We start from the raw sequence: 20,860 nt of genomic DNA, 5'->3' as shown, positions 1-20,860 counted from the left end.
AAAACAGCGTCCTAAAATGATTCCAGCTCATGAAGTTTAAACGTCATTACTGAAAGGGACCCCTTCCCACAGCAGGTAATAATACCCAATGGCCAGCCACAGAGGCCTGCTGTTTTGCTCTGTTGTGTTTTCAAGTGGGTTACGGCTGCTCAGTTTGCTAATCCGTTTACGGTAAATACCGACACTGGCCATGCCCTCCGCAAGGTCCCTCTCTTCTCACTCTCCCTGTAAATCATTTACTCACACACACCCTTTCCGGATTTGCTGGTGCCTTCCCTGCGTGAAATGAGAAGCAGAGTGATTTCGAACTGGGGAAGGAGAGCGGGCGTTTACTCAGCTCAACGGTGCTAACTGCCTCCCACACTGCCCCAACTGCCTGGCACGCCAACTGCCCTGGGTGCCTCCCGTAAGTTATTGTGTTTGACATGCCTCCCTCTCCATGGTTCCCAGAGACTGTGGGCTCTCCTGACTCATGCGACTTTCAGGCTGGCCGTCTAAAGAAGCAGCAAAGTTGCACACGTGACAAACGGAGGCTGAGAGAGGTCAAACATCTTGCCCAAAGCCACATAACCAGCAAATATCAACGTGGGGTCTAAATACAGGTAGACCAGTCTCTTAACCACCGTGGCCCGGATCTCCAAAAGTCTTCCGTATCACATCCGTATCAGGAGAACCATTTTTGATCTCGTAACTGTGACCGTTTACATGCATGTGTAGCACGTGTGCCACAGTACTAAGAAGTTATGTTTCCACGCGACACAAAACATCAGAAGTTTACGAGGATGACCACGTGTTGGCCCTCTCTGTACCTGGTGTGCTGGTTTGCTTACCCCAGGGGTGCGCGCCCTCATCCAGAGACACCACGCTGTGCTGTCTCGCCAGAGACAGAGCAAGCCGCGGTCTTACTTAAGGCTGCATTATCTACGAGAAATCTGTAGTTTAAAGTTTGCTAGTAGCCACGTTAAAAAGAACAAGAGCGGCGCCCAGCTGGCTCGGGAGGTCAAGGGCCATCTCACAGCTCGTGAGTTCAAGCCCTGCGTCGAGCTCTGTGCTCACAGCGTGGAGCCTGTTCGGTATTCTCTCTCTCTCCCTCTCACCCTGTCCCTCCCCCACCTACCACTCTTTCTTTCCAATTAATAAACATTTTAAAAAAGCTTTAAAAAAAGCTTTCTTAAAAAGAAACAGGTAAAATTAATTTCAGCAAGGTGTTTATTTCATCGTCTATCCCCTATGAAGTCTTCGGACGCTGCCGCGTGGCCTACACGCCCAGCACACCCACCGCACCAGCCACACTGCAAGCACTCGGCGGGCACGTGTGTGAGCTGCCACGGTGGACAGTGCGGTCGAACCTGTGCTTGTGCTCTTTCTCCCACACCATGCGTCAAAGAACGTCTTCAGAACAGCTCTGCGATCTAAAAGGGGACCAACCAAGTAAAGAATTCGGCAGTAACACTGAACTATATGCACACGTGAGAGGACTACTGAAGTCCGAAGTCGATTTTACAGGACCTGAAGTGGCAAAGTCCAGGACTTTCAGACCACGGATCAAGTGTTCTGGGGCATTCTCTGTTAGTGAACACTAAGGCTGTGTGCTCCTTGAGAGGGGCGGCAGTGAATGCTATCTGCCGAAAGGAACTAACGTAAAATCGGAAAAATAAGGCCCCTAATTCCATCAGTCCGGTCCCACAATAATACGCAGCAGAAATGAAATTCTAGGTTTGAGAGAGGTAGTCCACGTCTGATAAGGCAATGCTTCCTGATCAGATGGGAGGCCTAATTCTTAGGGGATTCAAAAGCATCACAAAGTATTAGATTTTTGAAGACTGTTTATGGGCCATACTAATTGGAATTAATTCCAGCCACTGAGATCAAAGCAGACTGGAAAGGCAATGCAACAAAGTACAAAGAGAACGCTTTGGGGCCAAGGTGGGTTTGTACCACTGCTCAGCCTTTCGAGTGTGGATGATGAGCCATTTAACCTCTCTGAACCTGTATGCAAGGGAATGGCATGTTTAGACTTGAATTTTGCACTATTTCGGGGCACGCTGAGAGGGGACAGAGAAATGATGTGAAGCCCACGAAACAGTACCAGGCACAGAGTAAACACTCAAGTCGCTGAAGAGGACGGTGGTAGCGATTTCCTTTTCTTTTTAAGTTTATTTATTTACTTTGAGAAAGGGGGCAGGGGCAGAGAGAGGGAGAGAAAAAGAATCGGTGGTGATTTCCTTGTTAGTACTCACTTTTTGGTCCTGGGGATGATTTGAACGTTCGGTATCCTAACTGGTTTATACCAGATTTCTAATTCTGAGACATTCAGTGTTGTGCTTAAACCAAGTGTTACAGTATGTGCATACGATGGGCTGGACTGTGCCCCCACCCCAAATCGTATGTTGAAGCCCCACCCCCCAGTACCTCAGAATGGGAGCATATTTGGAGATGGGGCCCTTAAAGAGGTGATTAAATTAAAATGAGGCTGTGCGTGGGTCCTCATCCAATCTGACTGGTGCCATCGGAAGAGAGGAAACGTGGACATGCACAGAGACCAGAGATGCACGTGCACAGAGAAAGACCCCGTGAGGACACAGCAAGAAGGCGGCCATGTGCAAGTCAAGGGAAGAAGCCTCAGGAAAGACCAAATCCCCCAAGACCTTGACCTTGGGCTTCTAGCCTCTGTAACTGTGGGAAAATAAAATTCTATTGCCTCAGTCACCTAGACTGTGGTTATTTTGTTACGGTAACTCTAGCAAACTAATACAGTGCATAAAACCATCTTGTCAACCTCCATCGTATAGCTGCTTAGTTTCCAGGAGTTTCCAGTAGAGCAGCTGCTTAGTCACACCCAGTAAGGCTGTGGGGGGGGTGGGACACGGCTGTGGGGGGGGACAGCTGTTGGGGGGGCACATGGCGTGAGGGGACACGTGTAGGCAGGACCCAGGTTCAAAGTCTGCTCCTCTGCCGGTAAGCTGCGTGATCTCAGGCAAGTTGTCTAATTCTGATAAATCACAGTTTCCTTCTTCTTTGAAAGGACTGACGTTTATGTCACAGGTCATGAGGATTAGACGAACACTCAGAACACCTAACCAAGAGTGGCTTCTCAATTTGTCAACGTGTGCCACCCTCACACAATCCTCCGTCCTCCTCCAGGTATGATGAGTTGCAACACTGCAAAGATCACTTCAAAGACGGCAGACGGGGGTTTGTCAGACAAGATGCCTCTTTCAGTGAGTCTTCCCTGACATTTAAAGGCCTCATGATGCACCAGCCTCTTAATTGGTCCCTGCCTCGAGGCTTTCCCACCTGTCAGTCCAGCCCCTCCATGGCCGTGGAATGACTCTCTGAATCCAAGTCGAAACTCACCGCGCCTCGCGTCTAACTCTCTGGGGCTCCGGGCCACCTGCTGCCCGTGGCACCGAGTCTCAGCACGCGCAGGGGGCAGAGTGCGGCCGCTCCTCCCCCCACCTCCCTGCCGCGCCTCACACCTTCTAGCTCTGCCCACGAACTGGAGTTGCAGATGGCACGTGCTGCCCCCACCGGGCCCCGCTCTTCCAGCTCGGTGAAATGCCCTTCCCTGTCTGTACCCTGGTGAGTCCTACTCACCCTTCCCTTTCTCAGTGAAAGGTCCTCAGGGTTCTCAACCAGACTTTAGCGCTGCCTTCTTCGGGAAATCCCGAAGTGTTCCTCAGACCTCTCATAACGATTACCGTACTACATTACTCTTAAGTATTTTTTTTTTTTTCCTTCTGGCCTGTGAGCTTTTCAAAGGGTCTTTGCCTCCATAATCTTTGTATCCCAAGCATCGAGCATCCCCGACGCACACGGACATTCAACAAATTTTGGCTACATAAATGACCAAAGGGATGAACACTCGTGATCCATCATATTAACAATGCTATCACTCTAACGTTAAGACTCCGAGCTCCCTAGGTCGAGGCTCACGTTCCGGATTGCTCCTTTACTTCTCTGAGCCCTCAGTTCGCCACTTGTAAAACAGATACGTCAGCTCCTGCTGTAACCATTCAGACTCAACGAGACACAAGTAAGTAAGAGGTTTACACTCCACAGGGGATTTCTGGCAAATGGCTTCATCTTGTGCTCTGTGCTCCTTTTCTTCATCTATACAGTGAGAACGGTGCCCCATACTTGATACAGTTGCCGGGACACTTAAATGAGATACTATGTGACCTTGTGGCTAGCATCTACCAGTGCCGGTCCCCCAGGCTGCGCCAACACCCTCAAGGATACCAGCACGATGCACAGGTTTCCACTCACAGAGACCAAGACCAAGTTGAGAGTCCAAGACTGAAGGGTCTCAACCGTTACAAGTTACAGGAGAAAAAAAATGTGACCTGAGCCTGAAAGGAAAAAGAATTTTATATCCTTGTCAACCTGGGTACCAGAGCTCACGAGTAACAGCAGCTGCCTGTTCAAAGTTGCCTGGTGCCACGTGAGTTCAGAAGTGGTTTATACTTCATCAAAACAACCACGCAATTTGTATTTTTTTATGTTTCATAAAGTCGCTATTTTGTTTTGTACATGTGTCTATCATTGTCCCCCACTTAGAATTTTAAACATAAAGCAAGAGGTTTCTAGGCATTTAGGAAAACATTCTGAACAGAATAAACACTGATTTCATATATCAATGAACATCAAGGTATATTATCACAAGAGGTAACTATAAAGCTCTGTTTTGCCTCTGATAACACTTACTTATTTCTGGGTAAATACTTCTTTAGAAAATGAAGCGGAGCTAACTCATTATTCACAAATATGAATTTGAAGTTGTTAGAAAACAGGATCACTGCTGCTGAGAAACAGAAACCTTCTCGGAATGCCAAGCTAAACTTCTGGGGCTTTCCTCCTCAGGCACTGACAATGCAGGGTACTTCCACACTGTTCATGTGATTTGGGGGCACTTGAAGAGCCACAGACTTTGAAGACATTGTTTTTCCTTAGAATACACTGAACACTGAGTTAAAACTTTAGAGTAAATAAAACTTCAATTTTTATTTTTCAAGCTTCCTTGCTTTAACACTACAATAAGTTCTGGAGGGGTGATGCATGCTAGTTGCTAAGACGGAGAGGGCCTCTCCAATTAAAACAAACAAGAAACAAAGCAAGCCAAGTCAAATTACCCTCATTGTCTGATCACCATCCGGTTCCCAGAGTGCATAAACGTGGAAGGGCACAAGTGTCTGTTAACAGGGTCCAGTCAGAGATGGTCTCTTACCTTTGGGCAGGGGTGCTATAGCTGTTATCATAGGAATCATAACTCTGTTCGTCATAAGCAGTGCCATAACCATCATCATAGTCCTACAATAAAACAGGAGAAGTATAAAAAAGTTCAGAAAAGTTTCTGGACAAAAAGAACCACTCTGCTTTTAGTGACTCTTTATTAATTCAGCTAACATTTAACTCCACATCTAATTATAGTGTAAAGAAAAATATTAAGAGTGACATCAGTGAAAATGACAAGAACTTCCAAAAATTCTCTCTGTAAAAGCAAAAAGAAACTGGCAAAAATTGTTAGAATCAACAGTTTCAAAACTCTGGAAATTAACAAAAGGTTTGCAGAGATCTAAGGAGCATTTATTTTTAACAATTTGGCTGAACCTTGGTAGGAGCAGTGAGCTCTGTGATGTTTTAATGAGCCCTATTCCCACCCTTCACTCCCTGCTCTGCAGGAGCCTTGAAAACCCACAGCCTTGACCACAGTGGACTCCAGCAGGCTGAGGGCCACTGCAGGAGGAGAACAGGGCGGGGCTCTTTCAACCTCATTCCCTGAGGACTGCATTTGACCTGGCTTGGACTCATCCAGTGCAAAAAGCCTTTTCCCTGAGGGTATTTAAGGAAAATAAATAGAGGCAATCACATAAGATTTCAGCTACTTGAGGTGGTTGGAGCAAACAACAGTCTAATCAAAAGCCACCTAGAAAAGGGCCAGGATGAGATATCCATTCTCCCTTTGAAAAGCTCTGACATACTCCTGGGAATCTAGAAGGCTACATAGCTGCACAGTGCCATGTACAGGCCCAGGAAAGACCTGGGAGGACCCTAGGCTCTCTCCTCAGGATGACCGTGCGGTTCTCACAAGAAGGAAAGGCAAGCTCAAGGAAAGAGTTAGTTGTAAACCAACTGGCTGAGTTTTAAAGACCTGTTGTTCCAACCTGCTTGGTACTCAGTCTCCAGGCATTCGATAAAATCGCCGTCCGATCATTAGCTGACCACTAAGGTAACAGATAGGAAACACTTCAGTGATAACACATAATAAATATAAACTTTACAAAATGAGTTTGGAAAAGTCACTAAATAAAAAAAGGAAAACAGAAAATACTGGGAGGAAGGAGAATTTGATTTCCATAGCTGACACACTAAACGTCCAGTCTTAGTAAAAAAGATTAGGTGATATGAAAAGGAACACAAAAGTATGGTTCATGCAACGAGAAAAAAGTAATCACCAGAAATGGTCCCTGAGGAAGACGAGACACTGGACTTACTAGACAAAGACTTTAAATCAGTTATTTTAAATATAGTTTAAAAACTAAAGGATACTCTGTGTCTACAGAACTAAAGGATAATAACAATGCCTCACTAAATATAGATATAAAAATAATAAAGAATCCAAAGTAATTCTTGAGTGGTAAAGTATAACTGGAAGGGAAAATTCACCAGAGAGGTTCAACAGCAGATATAAGCATGCAGAAGACAGAGTAAGTAAACCTGAAGATAGATCAATTGAGATTATCCATTCTGAGGAAGAAGATACAAAAGGATAAGGAAAAGTGAACAGGGTCCCAGAGACCTGTGAACCACCATCAACAGGAACATATGCATAATGAGATACCCAGAAGGAGAGGAAAATAAGAAGCAAAAAGATTAGAAAGAGAAATAATGGCTAAACACTTGCCAAATTTGATGAAAAACCTTAATCTACACAACCAAGAAGCTCAAAACACTGAAAGTAAGGTAAGCTCAAAGAGACCCACACCTAGAAACATCATCAAAATGTTGAAAGACAAAGACAAAGAGAAGATCTTAAAGCAGCAAGACAGAAGCCGCTCATCATGTGAAAGAGAGTATCAATAATATCAAAAGCTGATTTCTCAAGAAAAACCATGGAGGCCAGAAGACAATGGGATTCCACTTTTCAAGTACTAGAAGCAAGAGACTGTCAACTAAGAATTCTATAACCAGCAGAACTATCCTTCAAAAATGGAAAAATCTGGGGCTCCTGGGTGGCTCAGTTGGTTAAGCGTTCAACTTCAGCTCAGGTCACGATCTCACGGTTCGTGAGTTGGAGCCCCGCATCGGACTCTGTGCTGACAACTCAGAGCCTGGAGCCTGCTTTGGATTCTGTGTCTCCCTCTCTCTCTGCCCCTCCCTCTCTCTCTCTCAAAAATAAATAAAATGTTAAAAAAAATTTTTTAAATGGAAAAATTAACATATTCTAGGGTAAGCAAAAACAGAATTCAACAGCAGACATGTTCTACACAAAAGAGTAAAAGAAGTCTTTAATGTAAAGTGAAAAGTCATTAGATAGTAACTTGAGTCCACATGAAAAAATAAGTAACACTGATACAGATAGCTACTTAGGGAAATACAAAACTATAGATGTGTTTTTGTAGTAACTTTTTTTTCTCCTATTTGATTTAAAAACCAACTGAATGAAGAACTAATTATAATTGTGTTGATGGACACACGATGTATGGAAGCTGCAATCTTCATGACAGTGACAATACAAAGGTGGGCAGGTGAGGACGGAGCTAAAGAGAAGCAAAGTTTTTGTGTCCTGTTAAAATTAAGTTGGTATAATTCTGAGAAATACTGATATAAATTAGAAAATAAATTGTAATCTGCAGGGCAGGCTAAGAAAATAATTTAAAAAAAAACACAAAAAGTAGAAAAAGAAATGGTAATGGGGTTAAAGTGATACAATAAACAAATACCTAACAACAAAAGGGGAGAGTAAGGTACCAAAAAGACATAACACATAGGGTAAAACAAAAAAGCAAAGTGAGAGATGTAAATCCTACCTTATCAGTAATTACACTAAATGTAAATGGATTAAACTAAGTAGAATAAATTAGAAGGCAGAAAATGGCATTCTGCTTAAAAAGAAAGATCCAACCATATGCTGTCTACGAGAGACACACTTTAGATTCAAAGATAAAAATAAATTGAAAAGGAGGAAAGAAGATATACCAAACCGTGGAAATATGAATCAAAAGAGAACTACCGTAGCTGCACTAATATCAGACAAAACAGACTTTAAGACAAAAACTGTTACCAGAGAAAAAGGACATTTACTTATAATGATAAAAGAGTCAAGTCTATCAAGATGATAATTCAAAAAATGTATGCAAATATATACACACATAAATAATAATAGAGCTCAAAGTACATGAAGTAAAAAATGACAGAATTACCAGGAGAAATAGACAATTTAACCATAATAATTGGGAACTTCAATATCACACTCTCCATAATAAAAATAATGCCTGAGAAAAGGATCAAAGAAGAAACAGAAGAATTGAACAATACAAATCAATTATACCTAACAGACAATTATAGAACTAACATACATCTATAGAACAGTCTACCCGGTAAGGGTAAAATGCACATTCTTTTTCATTACATAGGGAACATTCCAGAGGATAGACCCTACATTTCCCCAATTCAAAATTTACTACAAAGCTAAGTAATCACAACAGTGAGGTACTGGTAGAGACAAAGATCAACAGAATGAGACTGAGAGCACAGAAATAAAACCCTCACATCTATGGTCAATTCATTTCCAACAGGGTGCCAAGACAACTGAATGGTGAATAGTACAGTCTTTTCAGTATATGGTGTGAGAACAAATGGATATCCACATGCAAATGAATGAAGCTGGACTGTTACCTCACACCATATACAAAAATTAATGCAAAATGCAACATGCATCTAAGTATACAAGATAAAACTACAAAACTCTTAGAAGAAAACATAGATGTAGATCTTTGTGATTTTGGATCAGTCATTAGTTTCTTAGATATGCCAGCAAAAGCACAAACAACCAAAGAAAATATAGATAATAGATACCTAATAGATAATATAGATATATCTAAAAGAAAATATAGACCATCAAAATTAAAAACTTATGCATCAAAGGATGCTAGCAAGAAAATGAAAAGACTATCCATGGGACAGGAGAAAAATATCTCCAAATCACATATCTGATTATGGTCTAATATTCAGAATATAAAAAGAGCTCTTACAACTCAACAATAAAAAGAAAACCCAGCAAGAGCAAAAGCCATCTTCCTTAGTTCTATGGAGACAGACTTCAAACTGAGGACATTCTGCAGATAAAATAACAAGCACACAATGGTTATTTTAAAAGCACTGTGGAATTCAAAAAGGTCTAGAGAAATGGTCATTTTGTAAGATAAAATTGGATATATTACAATGACATCTATGTCCATGAACGTGTGAATCCTACCCTAAAACTGATTACTAAGTTTCTGGTGTTAGTCAATTACATAATGACTTTGGACTTCATTGGTATTTATTTAATATTTAAATGAGCCTGAAAATAACATCTAAGTATTTTGGAACATCAGTATTATCAATGCTAATCAATTTAACGATCACCACCGGATCTGTGGAAGCAGAGAAATGTGGCTAAGGGGTAAGAGAAAGGACCTGGAGTTAGATGGGCTTCCATAATTTACTATCGATGATTTTACTCAGGCTCATTCACATCTCAGAATCTGTTTCTTTACCTGTCACCTGTGAATCCCTTAAGTATTTTGAAAGGATGAGAAATTATATATACACATATATGTACATATTCCAGCAAAATGCCTGACCTATATTAAGAACTTTATGAAGGATAGCATATAATTAACTATTTTACTAAAGCATTACTCATGGAGACCTCTGTCCTGTATTTCTAAAATTATACAACAGAGGAAGAACACCAGAAGCCACTGTATGAGAGGGTATGAGCCAAATAATTGATTTTAAAGTGATTACCTTAGTTATTCTCTCTTCATAAGCATCTATTAAATCCTAAACCTCAATTTACTTGGCTTAGGAAAACATAAATATCTAAATAGGAAGTTATATTCTAATGTGTTCCATCTTGTAACATGAGTATCAATACTAAGAGATCGTACTGTCTTTGCAGGAATAAGGCATATACATTTTCTACATGATCACGTAATTTTTTAATATTTTTTCACAAAGGAGGAACTTAATATTTGTTGAACAGCTATGTGTCCGGTACTTCTCACAGAAGATAGAACAGAATATTCTACAGGGGCAGAGGAAGAATAAAAGTGAAGGACAGTTAGCACACAATATACAAACCATCGTGTTCCCCATAGTACCTAAAGGCGGATTAGTAATTTGGTGATCTTCCAAAGACCAATGCAAGAAGGAGAAAGCTATCAGACAAGATACGGACAAAACAAAAACAAAATTGATATGATTTTAATAATGAGGTAAGTCGTATGAGGCAGGTATTACTGATAATTCTGGTGAATTAATCAATTAAAAGAAGCCGGTGTTCCTAATGGAAAGAGTAAGATTTTTAATTTTTTTAACGTTTGTTTACTTTTGACAGAAAGAGACAGAGTGTGAGCGGGACAGGGGCAGAGAGAGAGGGAGACACAGAATCGGAAGCAGGCCCCAGGCTCTGAGCTGGCAGCACAGAGCCTGCTGCGGGGCTTGACCTCACTAGCGGTGAGATCATGACCCGAGCTCAAGTCAGACGCTTAACCAACTGAGCCACCCACGCGCCCCAGGAGTATTATTGTTAAATTAAAAACCCAAACCTCCACTTGGCGCCTACCCTGTTCCTGGCACTCTGTCAGCACCATGAACTGAAAAGGAGCGCCACTGTCTAGTGAGTACTCTGGCATGAGGTGGCGCGAGAGAGGGGACAGGCCACTAAAGAGATACCGATAATGCAACATGTCAAATGCCGTGGCCAAGGCGAGGTGGCGCTGGGCACTGAGGTGGCACAGAACTGCCCAGCAGGGAGCGGGAAGGGACAGGGAAAACTGTCAGAAATGCCAACGCCAGCATTTAGTTTCAAAAGCAGGGAAAAGCAAAAGTCCTGGAAACAGGCACGAAAAATAAGAATTCGGCAGAATGGACAGCAGGTGCAGAACAGTGGAGGTACAGACACCTGAGAACCTTTCTCGTCTAGGAAAGCCAACGGCTTCTTGTGGGTACACTGCAGGATGCAGTGGAAGAATGGAGAGCAAGGAAACAGAGAATCCCATGAAGCGGTTAGTGAATGGCCCAGTCACGGCGCGTGGGTTGGGGTTCTGAGTGACATGATCCACCTTATGGTTTAGAACTCGTTCTCGGGTACCGGGGTGGGGGAATGGAACGGCAAGGGTGGATCTGGAGGGCTTGTTACCTAGGTCACTGCACTGGGCAGTTTGGCAATGTGGAGCTCACGGTTTCGTCAGTAATTTGGTCGTAGCTTGGGAAGAATATGGCTTCGCCAAGTTAGGAATTCTACTTCTAAGCTTATTTAAAGAATCGAGATTGTAAGTGACTGGAACTTTCTTCAAAAACGAAAACGTGAAGTGCTATACTACACTTTTAGCCTTACAGACTCATTCCTTGTTGAATTATTCCATCAGATATTACAATGCTAGAAATTTATTTGAATTTTCAAATGGTTTAGGTCATTGAATTAATTGACTTTCATGTTTTTACACTGAAGATTTTAAAAGATTAAATTTGCAGTCCTCACACGATTTCTTTCATGATGATTTCACAGGTGGATTTGGCCAGAGGGACGCACTTCCGCTCTCTGTTCAATGGACAACACTTGAAAGCTGTGGGAAGTGTGAAGGAGAATGTGACAGGAGAGGAGGAAAAGCTGAGTGTAGGGGCAAATACATTCGGAAGTTTCTAGGAGGGGGTAGAGGGGATTCTTGGGGATCATCTGCCACCTTGCTGCAGGCAACAGATGAAGTCACTGGCAGACAACAATTGGGGGGCTTAATCGGAAAAGACACCATGTTGGTTGCCATATGAGGAAAGGCAGGGCGGGGGGATGGGTAAGAGTCCCTTAACATTAGGCTTCTTTGTCTGAGGACTGATCTGGGGGTTAGCAGCCCCCCCTTTTTTTCTGAATGCTCTTACTGTTTCCAACTACTTGTTGCTTGTTTTCTTACTCATATCGTTTGAATATTAAGAAATTCCTCTTGGGGGGGGGGCCAAGATGGCAGAACAGCATGGAAGCTTTTTGTGTGTCTCCCGTCCATGAAATACAGCCAGACCAACACTAAACCATCCCACACACCTGGAAGAAGTTCCTCTTTAGATTTTTCTGAGGCCAAGGCAGGAATTTTAAAAAACAGTGAATGCGTTGTCCGTTACAAGTTAACATGCGATCGGGTAGAACCATAAATCTAGTATAGAGGGGATACGCGGATTTAGTTCAATCACCCAGCTAACCTCAGACTCTACAAAGCCTGCCAGGACCTGGGAGGGGGAACTCACTAGGTCCCTGGGGGCAGCGCTCAGACATGTCAAACAACTGTCTTTACACCTGAAATCTCTGTGTAATTTCTCACATGTGTATATTTTCTCCTAGAGAACACTGGCCCTCGTGACATGGCCCCAGGCAACACGTTGTCCTCATTTTCTGCCATGTGTCCTGAGCCCAAGGGCAATAATTACGACCGGTTTGTGTGCTGCTCCCTACAAGTCTGTGACCACCCATCTCTGAAGAAATTTCTCACGGTGAGGCTCAAAGGACTCTCCTCTCCTACTGTATCTTCTCAGTCCCATGAAACCAGCGTCTGTCACACCCGTGTGACACCCAGGTCGGATCGGACACACACACCTCCGCTGAGTGTGTGGCGATGACTGGCTCCTGGCCTCCCCCGCTGTTGTGAACACGGATTGTGTCTTGCTTATTCTTTCACACAGGGTGGGGGCAGGGCCTGGAGCGCAGGAAGGATAGCTCGATAAATCAATGCTCATTCGATTGCTGGACGGAGTGCCTGCAGAGGAAAAAGCGTGCCAGACCCACCCCCACCCCCACCCGGTCCCGTCTCCTGCCCGAGCGTGCCTTCACCTATGCCCTCCCAGGGCCACTCCTCCGCGACCCCACGCGAAGACAGCGGGCGTTTATGAACTTGTTTATGCTAAGAACCTAATGCATTTGCTCTGGGAGAAGCTTAAGAGAGCTCCCGGACATCATTAAAATGCAAGCACAGATGTTTCATCTCCTTCGCTGCACTTTTCAAACAGGGCTCTGGACCTGCAAATGGGCAGCACAGGAGACACCGCCCTAATGAGATGCTAACAAACCGCTGGTCTGCACGAGGCTCTGAAGGCACCTTCACCTGGACAGAGCCCGTGCCTCTCGCCTTCCCATCCCACCGACCATTCTGCCTGGCAGGAAACCTTTATCTCCTCAGCCTCCCTCATATGTACCCCCCCCCCACCCCCGACTCTATTCCTAAGGTAACTAACTGCGTTAGAATCATCCAGAAGTTCTCAGCTGGACTAGTACAATATTCTAACTCATCTGCCTGGAAGAGCTTCCTTATCTAAACCCTAAACCTTCCTCCAGAATTATCCACCAAAATGCTCATCTGAGTGTGCTACTTCCCTGCATACAAATCTCCAATTTCCACCCCTCCTGTTCCTACAAAATAAGGAACAAATTCGTAAGCCTCTCACCGTCTTGCCTCAGCAACTTACCCGAGACAGCACAGGACGAGCTTCCACAGCTCCCTGAGGACCCAGAAGAAGCCTTGCCGTTTCATGCTGCAAATTCTATGTAACTGCGGTTCTTTCTGACATCCCCCTTTTAGGCTTTCCAACAGAAGACATCAGGCTGAAATTTCACCCCTCTGTGCTTCCATGATCACTGATAGCTTGCTTACACGAGGGACCTCGAATTACCCCTCTGCCTCCCTTCTTCCCTATGAGTCTGCGAGGTCCTTAAGGGTACGGCCAAGGCCTTGCTCGTTCCCTTGTATTGTCAACGTCTGGCACATAGGAGGCTTACAGTGACCGTATTGAATGAATGAATGAATGACAACAAAAATTAACTACAGGCCAAGTGGCAGGAAATAGAGCTTCTTTAGGATAAACGCAAATAAGAGAGACAGCGTAGGATAAAATGCAATACTGATTAAAATATGATGGATTTTGACGAGACCTCACCTGAATTCTTCTGCCAAACATTACCCACCACTCTTGCATTCCCTATCCTCAGAGAAAAAATTCCCTTTCAAAACCCTGTGTTCTATTTCTGAAAGTCAGAACATTATTCAAAACAGCAAACTTGGACAAGAGGTAAATGTATATCAATATAAATTCTTGCCTCAATAAAGAAAACCTACTTATTCAATAAGCTATGCCTCTGAGTTTTTTATCTTTGATGATGAAGATGTCTACGTGGAGTTTAACTGACCGGGTGACCTGGACATTTGGTAGACGCCAGAGCTACGGGAGGAGAAACATGTTCTCCCACAGGTAGAAATTCTTCGTTTGCGTACCCGACCTATAAAACTCCAACTGACACATGGCCAAATACCAAAGAAATCTTGCTTTTGAAAAGAAGAGATTTTCCAGGATAAAGGAAACGGCATGGCCTATTTTTAATTCTATTTCTGTCACAAGCAAAATCAAGCATAACATTTAAGCTGGGAAAAACCATTTTAAACAGAAGAATTCACAAAAGACAGTGATTTTAAAAGTAATGTTTTGGTTTTGAGCCCTTTTAAAAGGAAACAATTACTCTATATAACACCTCACTCCAATTAGGGTGATATCTGGTCATTTCCAAATGCAGAAAGTTTTCATTCATAATACAGTACTAAAGCTTATTAAGATCTATAGTCTTATAATGATTGAGTTTATTAAACAAACATTAAGCTAAAAACAGTCTTTTGAGAACTGCATTTTCCCTGCGTTCTGAGTACTAATATTCTTGTCAAGTATCACCAATGACCACGAACATAGCACCAAAACAGGTTATCATTAAGGACAAAAATCACAGTATTAATTACAATTCTATATAAGAATCTTTTCCATAATCATTTATTTATTTTTTTTTTAATTTATTTTTCAACGTTTATTTATTTTTGGGACAGAGAGAGCCAGAGCATGAACGGGGGAGGGGCAGAGAGAGAGGGAGACACAGAATCGGAAACAGGCTCCAGGCTCTGAGCCATCAGCACAGAGCCCGACGCGGGGCTCAAACTTCCGGACCGCGAGATCGTGACCTGGCTGAAGTCGGACGCTTAACCGACTGTGCCACCCAGGTGCCCCTTTTCCATAATCATTTAAATAAAACACCATTAACTCAACAATCCAATCACGTCCTTAGGTGTTCGTTTATGGCTATGAGGAAAATACTATGCCGCTTCTACTGGAATCTTACAAATTCTCCCTATCAGTCTTTGGAGTCTGATGCCTGTATTCAAGTTCCAGCTCTGCCTCTTACCAGCTGTGTGGCTTTGGGAAAATCACCTATCCTCCTCAACCTCAATTTTATAATTTGCCAAATGGCATCATAATCCATGTTCTGGCTATTCCTGATGGTTGTGGAAAGATTAACCAAAAAGCACATATGAAAGCTGGTTGGCACAGGGCCTGCCCAATAAAGGCAGTTTTATTTAAAGATCTATCCCTTTTAACAGTTTCAAGCTATTAGGCCAGAGAAACATCAGCGCCTTCCAGGTATTTGTCTCTTGTAGAATGTGATAAATTCTTAAAACTTTGTCTACAACTGCAGCGTGTGCATATGCGTTCAGCAAATGCTTGTAGGAGCCGCGTGGTTCTGGACGGAGAAGGGGCTCCCCGCGATCTGCGGCGCTTCTAGCCATACTTGAACGCAGCCTGTGAAAACACAGCCAGGTCAGCGACTCTCAGCAAGACTCTCCAGCTCTCAGGCCACCGAACCGAGACAGAATCATGTTCGTTCGGAATTGACAAGGTGCTCGAAAATACAATAAAGGAAAATAAGATAACAAAGAGGTTAACCCAGAAATTCCACAAACAAGGGAAGGCTGTATATCGAAAATTAAAGAAAACGAAAAATCCCATGAAGCTGGAAGAAAGGGGAATTACTATATTTTATTAACACCACACCACGCACATCATGCTGAAGATTTTCATGTCAATTTGTCCGCTCTCCCGGAACGGGGGGGGGGGGGCGTTTGTTGAATGCCTACTGTGTGCCAGGCACTGCTGTTAAGCATTGGGGATACAGTACTGAACAAACAAAACAAAGTCTCTGTCCCCCTCGGGCCTCCATTCCCAGGGGGAAGCAGACAAACAAAACCAGCCATCACAAGGACAGTTAGCACAGTGAGAGGTGGGGGAGGCTTGAGACCTGGGGGCAGCTGGAGGGGCTGTGGGCAAGGACTCAGCAGGGACTGAGGAGGACACGGGAAGGAAGTGAGAAGCTGTTTAAGCAGATGTGTTTGAAGGGGGAGAGCGATATTTCAGGCGGAATGAAAAACAAGCACAAAGGTCCTGAGGTAGAGACAGCAAGGTGGAGAGAGTCGGAGGGAGGACGGTCGCCAGGTCACCTGGGGCCCGTGTGGCTTGAAGCAAAGGAGGTGCCGCCAGAGGCTTCTGGGCCTCGGGAGAGTTTCCGTGGCGACCAAGGTCTGTCTTTCTGCTCCACTGACCTGACTTCCACACAGTATTTCTTCCTTCATCTGCGTCTAATTTGCTGAAAACCATTTACTTAGTTCTTTCCTGCATTTTACAGCTTTAGAGTATCTGTTGTCTGTATTTTCCAGTTGTCTGCTTCAACAACCAATCTTACCTTTTAACTCCTTGATTTTAAAGAACAGAGTTACTTTAAAATTTGTATCTGCTATCTGAATCTACTTTCTCTCTCTCTTGTTTTTTTCCTTAGCTTTTTATTTTGGTGGCTTCAATTTGTAATTATATATGAAAAGTTACAGAAATAATTTATCAAAGCCTATACTACGCATTTCTCCAGAGATAATTTATATTTGCTTTGGGTGGGAGGACAGGATAATTAGCGATTCCGGCTTAACCTTAACCCACAAGGGACTGGGACGATCAGAAAGCGTCCCGTGGGAGTGCTTTTCTGAGCTCCAAGGCAAAGCCTAGGGCTCACCAACCCTCTGCATCCAAATCCGGGGGGCCTAAACTCCAGTTTTTTTTTAGCCTTCCCAAACCCCAGTTCAGTTCAGCTTCTCGGCCGCCTCTTAGGGAACTGGCAGAAGCCATCACAGGCCCTCTCAACCAGGGTCTCCCAGAGAATGGAGCCCGGTGCCCTAAGGCGTCTGCTGTGTGTAAGTGACCCCACTTCCCTCCTGTGTATCTGGAATGCCAGCACTTCCGGGCCATCAATTTCTCTGTTCCGAGACTCAGATGAGGAAGCCCAGTCGAGAAAGGCTGCCTCACGGGCAAAACCAGTCAGAAGTGCTGAGCTGGCTGCTTTGCCTTTCATTTTCGTCAAGAGGTTGGCCAGTATTTTTTGTTTGTGCTGTGTCTGCTTTTACACACCTTCAAAGATGTTTTCTGTTTCCTGCTTTTGTTTCACCTTTCCTGGCCATTCTTAGCAAGAGGGTCTGGGGTGGATTCGCACCAATACTCAGGATTTATTTGATTATGACCCCCCCAGCCCCCCACCCCCCCACCCCCTGAAATGTAGTCTTCCTGAGAACAGGGCACCCGCCCTCTTTTCCTACGATGCCCTGCAGTGCCTGCAGGAGGAAACAGTCAATAGATGCTTTCTGAACGAATGGATAAGTGAATGAATAATCGACAGTTACGGATCTATTCACGTACTCTTCTCAGTGAGAAGATGGCCCCTGTGTGAGCGACAACTGGCCAGGAGAGAGGCATCAGGTGACTCTGGGGTCACCGTGAAGAAGAAAGGACCCCCCGGTCCACAGAAAGGCACACTTAACGCACAATGCACGGCTTCCCCACAATGAAAATATAAGCCCCATACTATCAGAGGTGTATAATGTCAGCACTAAGATTTCTCCTTGCTTAGATTTCTGGGAAATCCTCAAATTATCACCTGGCCTAATAGCAGGTATGTTTCCAGGAGGAGCTACTGTTCTGTTATACACAAGAGTATCTGCTCTGTCTACCATAGCATTCCTCATACACAAACTGGTCATATTTTAAAAACCTTTTATTCAAGCATAAAAACAAGGCATCAAAAGCTACAAACCCTAAGCGTGCAGCTCAGTGAATTGTCACCAAGTAACCACAGCCATGTAACCGGCACCAGGATCAAGAACCGGAACATCAACATCCCCCAGACACACCCCCTGCACACGTCCTCAGTCACGACAGCGTCTCCCCCCACAGGAACCACCGTCCTGGATTCCAACACCAACCCTGGGGTCTGCCTGCCGTTGAGCTTTATAGAAACAGAACCAGACTCACTACTACCTTGCGCCACGTTTCTCTCACCCACCGTTACGTGTGCGACGTGTCCACGCTGCCGGACGTGGCCACAGTTGGTTCCGTTCCGCTGCTTGAAAATTCTGGTCTGTTTCATCACACCACCCCGTGCTCACCCACCCTTGTGTGGGTGGGTATTTCGCTTCTTTCTAGTTTTTGCCTGCGCGGCTCTTTCACGCGTCCTGTGGTGCATCTCTGCACACACCTCTGTTGAGCGGCTCCCGGGAGCAGCGTCGCTGGGTCTTAGGGAAGCGTGTGTTCGGTTCTAACGGGGGGTGCCGAATATTTTTCCGAAGTCGTTGTATCAATTTACCTTCCTACAGTGGCAGATGAGAATTCCCACCGCACCCCATTCTCGTTAGCACTTGTGATTATCTTTTTAGTTATTCTGGACGGTGTGAAGAGTACCGGATCTTGTGTTTATCATACGCAGCAATCCCCAGCTATCCAAGGTTTCCCTCTCCGTGGCCATGGTTTCCTACGTCCACTACAGTCCGGAAGCAGCTCGTCCACCTCGTGACCCGTCGTCACGTCAACAGCAAGCTCGCGCTGCGTCCCAACACCTGTCTCATGCCCCTTGCTCTACTCCACCTCCTGGCGCAGGCCTTTCATCGTCTCCTGTCCTCACAGGAAGAAGGCCGAAGACAGCGCGGTAAGATATTTTGAGAGAAAGACCACATTCACATACTTTTATTACAGCGCACTGCAATAACTGTTTCTCTTATTATAGTTATTGGTGTTCATCTCTTACTGTGCCTAATTCCTACATCAAACCTAATCATGGATACATATGTATGGAAAAAAAACATAGGAACCGTATCGTTTAATACCATCTGAGGTCTCAGGCATCCCCTGGGGGTCTTGGAACATAACCCCCAGAGATAAAGAGCAACTACTTTATTAATGTCCGGGGCACATTTAGCAAGGGTCTGCCCTGAAAGACAGAGCTACTTGGTCAGCTGAAGAATTACATTTCTGAGCGAACAACAAAATTACTCACATACCACTTTTTATGTACCAGGCACCACTTGAAATACTTTCCATATGTTAATTTGTCTAATCTTCAATAACAGCCCCATGTGAGAAGCACTGACGTTCCCATTTAGGAATCAGGGACTGAGGCACAGAGCAGAGAAGCGACTCACCCAAAATTACACAGCAATTGAAGACACAGCAAAGATCTGAATCTATTCAGCTTGAGTCCTGCCTCTGTTTGTAGCTATGATGATACACATATCGCTTGTCCCTATAAACAGCAAGGGTCGGACCGTATATGTAATCAACTCGCCAGGATGGTGTCACACCATGAGGCCGTATCTGGATGGCCAGCTGGCTGTCCACTTGTGTAACCCAACCTGACAATGTGTTTTATTTTAAACTGCTTTAGCCCTGAAATATCTTTCAACATTCCATGTCCTGTTATGTACCTCACACTCTGTCAACAAACTGAATACAAACAAAGGTATAAAGATGATAATAAACCTCATCAATAACCCAGCACTGCCGCCCCTCTGCTGGCTGTCCCTGCACACACCGCCTCCCGTACGTGTATGGATGTGAACAGCACGTCCAGTACTCGTGGAAATCCTTCTCGCTCTCCCTGCCTGAATGCTGTGAGCACCCGTCCCTGCTTGGTTTGCCGTCTCCTCTAGAAAATCTTTCCACATTCCATCAAGCACATCGTATCCCTTCACTGGTCCTCTTGAAATATTCTGTATGTAAGTCAATTATAGGTGTCATATCCTATGATCTTTTTTTCCCCCCCTGTATCAAGCAAGCAAATATTGATTACTTACTACATGCTGGGCCCTGTGGATAAAAAGGCATGCACCTATCATCCATAACTTAAAATGTAATGGGAGTAATTATATGAATAAAAGAGTGATCACATTGCTCTAAGAAAAGTATTTTAATTTTTTTTTTTTAACGTTTATTTATTTTTGGGACAGAGAGAGACAGAGCATGAACGGGGGAGGGGCAGAGAGAGAGGGAGACACAGAATCGGAAACAGGCTCCAGGCTCTGAGCCATCAGCCCAGAGCCCGACGCGGGGCTCGAACTCCCGGACCGCGAGATCGTGACCTGGCTGAAGTCGGACGCTTAACCGACTGCGCCACCCAGGCGCCCCTAAGAAAAGTATTTTAAATAGGGTGTACACACAGGGATCCACAGGGTGTATCCACAGAAAACCACCACCTGAAACAGGTAGGGGATTATGGGAAGATTCAAAGTCAGGGGTGATAATGGTGTTCCTTCCTAGACCTTGATCTGCTTGATGGCAAGGAATGAGGTCAATGGATGCAGCTCAGTGAACGTTTATGCGTGAGGAAAACGATACAACCAAGACGGCAGGTTCTTGTAGGTGATCCCTGGTAAGAGAGGTCCATTCCAATGCTTCTAAAGTCCCCTCCCCGCCTCAGCCCTGATTC

At 44.3% G+C, this 20,860-nt stretch overlaps 1 protein-coding gene across 4 annotated transcripts in view; it reads right to left on the bottom strand.

Moving 5' to 3' along the window:
• KHDRBS3 (KH RNA binding domain containing, signal transduction associated 3) overlaps positions 1-20,860 on the bottom strand; it is a 191,106-nt gene that overhangs the window by 37,835 nt on the left and 132,411 nt on the right. For 3 of the 4 annotated variants that reach the window (XR_006300628.1, XM_043601837.1, XM_043601836.1), the window contains exon 7: positions 5,228-5,310. Coding sequence is in view for 3 of the 4 variants with exons in the window: in XM_043601837.1 (XP_043457772.1) it covers positions 5,228-5,310 (83 nt within the window). In the remaining variant the exon portion in view is untranslated. Of the gene's footprint in view, positions 1-1,196; positions 1,413-5,227; positions 5,311-20,860 lie in introns of those variants that run through there. The other variant, XM_043601838.1, reaches the window with a different exon arrangement.

The sequence above is a fragment of the Prionailurus bengalensis genome, chromosome F2 (assembly GCF_016509475.1).
Source record: "Prionailurus bengalensis isolate Pbe53 chromosome F2, Fcat_Pben_1.1_paternal_pri, whole genome shotgun sequence".
Classification (NCBI taxonomy): domain Eukaryota; kingdom Metazoa; phylum Chordata; class Mammalia; order Carnivora; family Felidae; genus Prionailurus; species Prionailurus bengalensis.
This window is presented reverse-complemented; position numbering and strand designations above follow the sequence as displayed.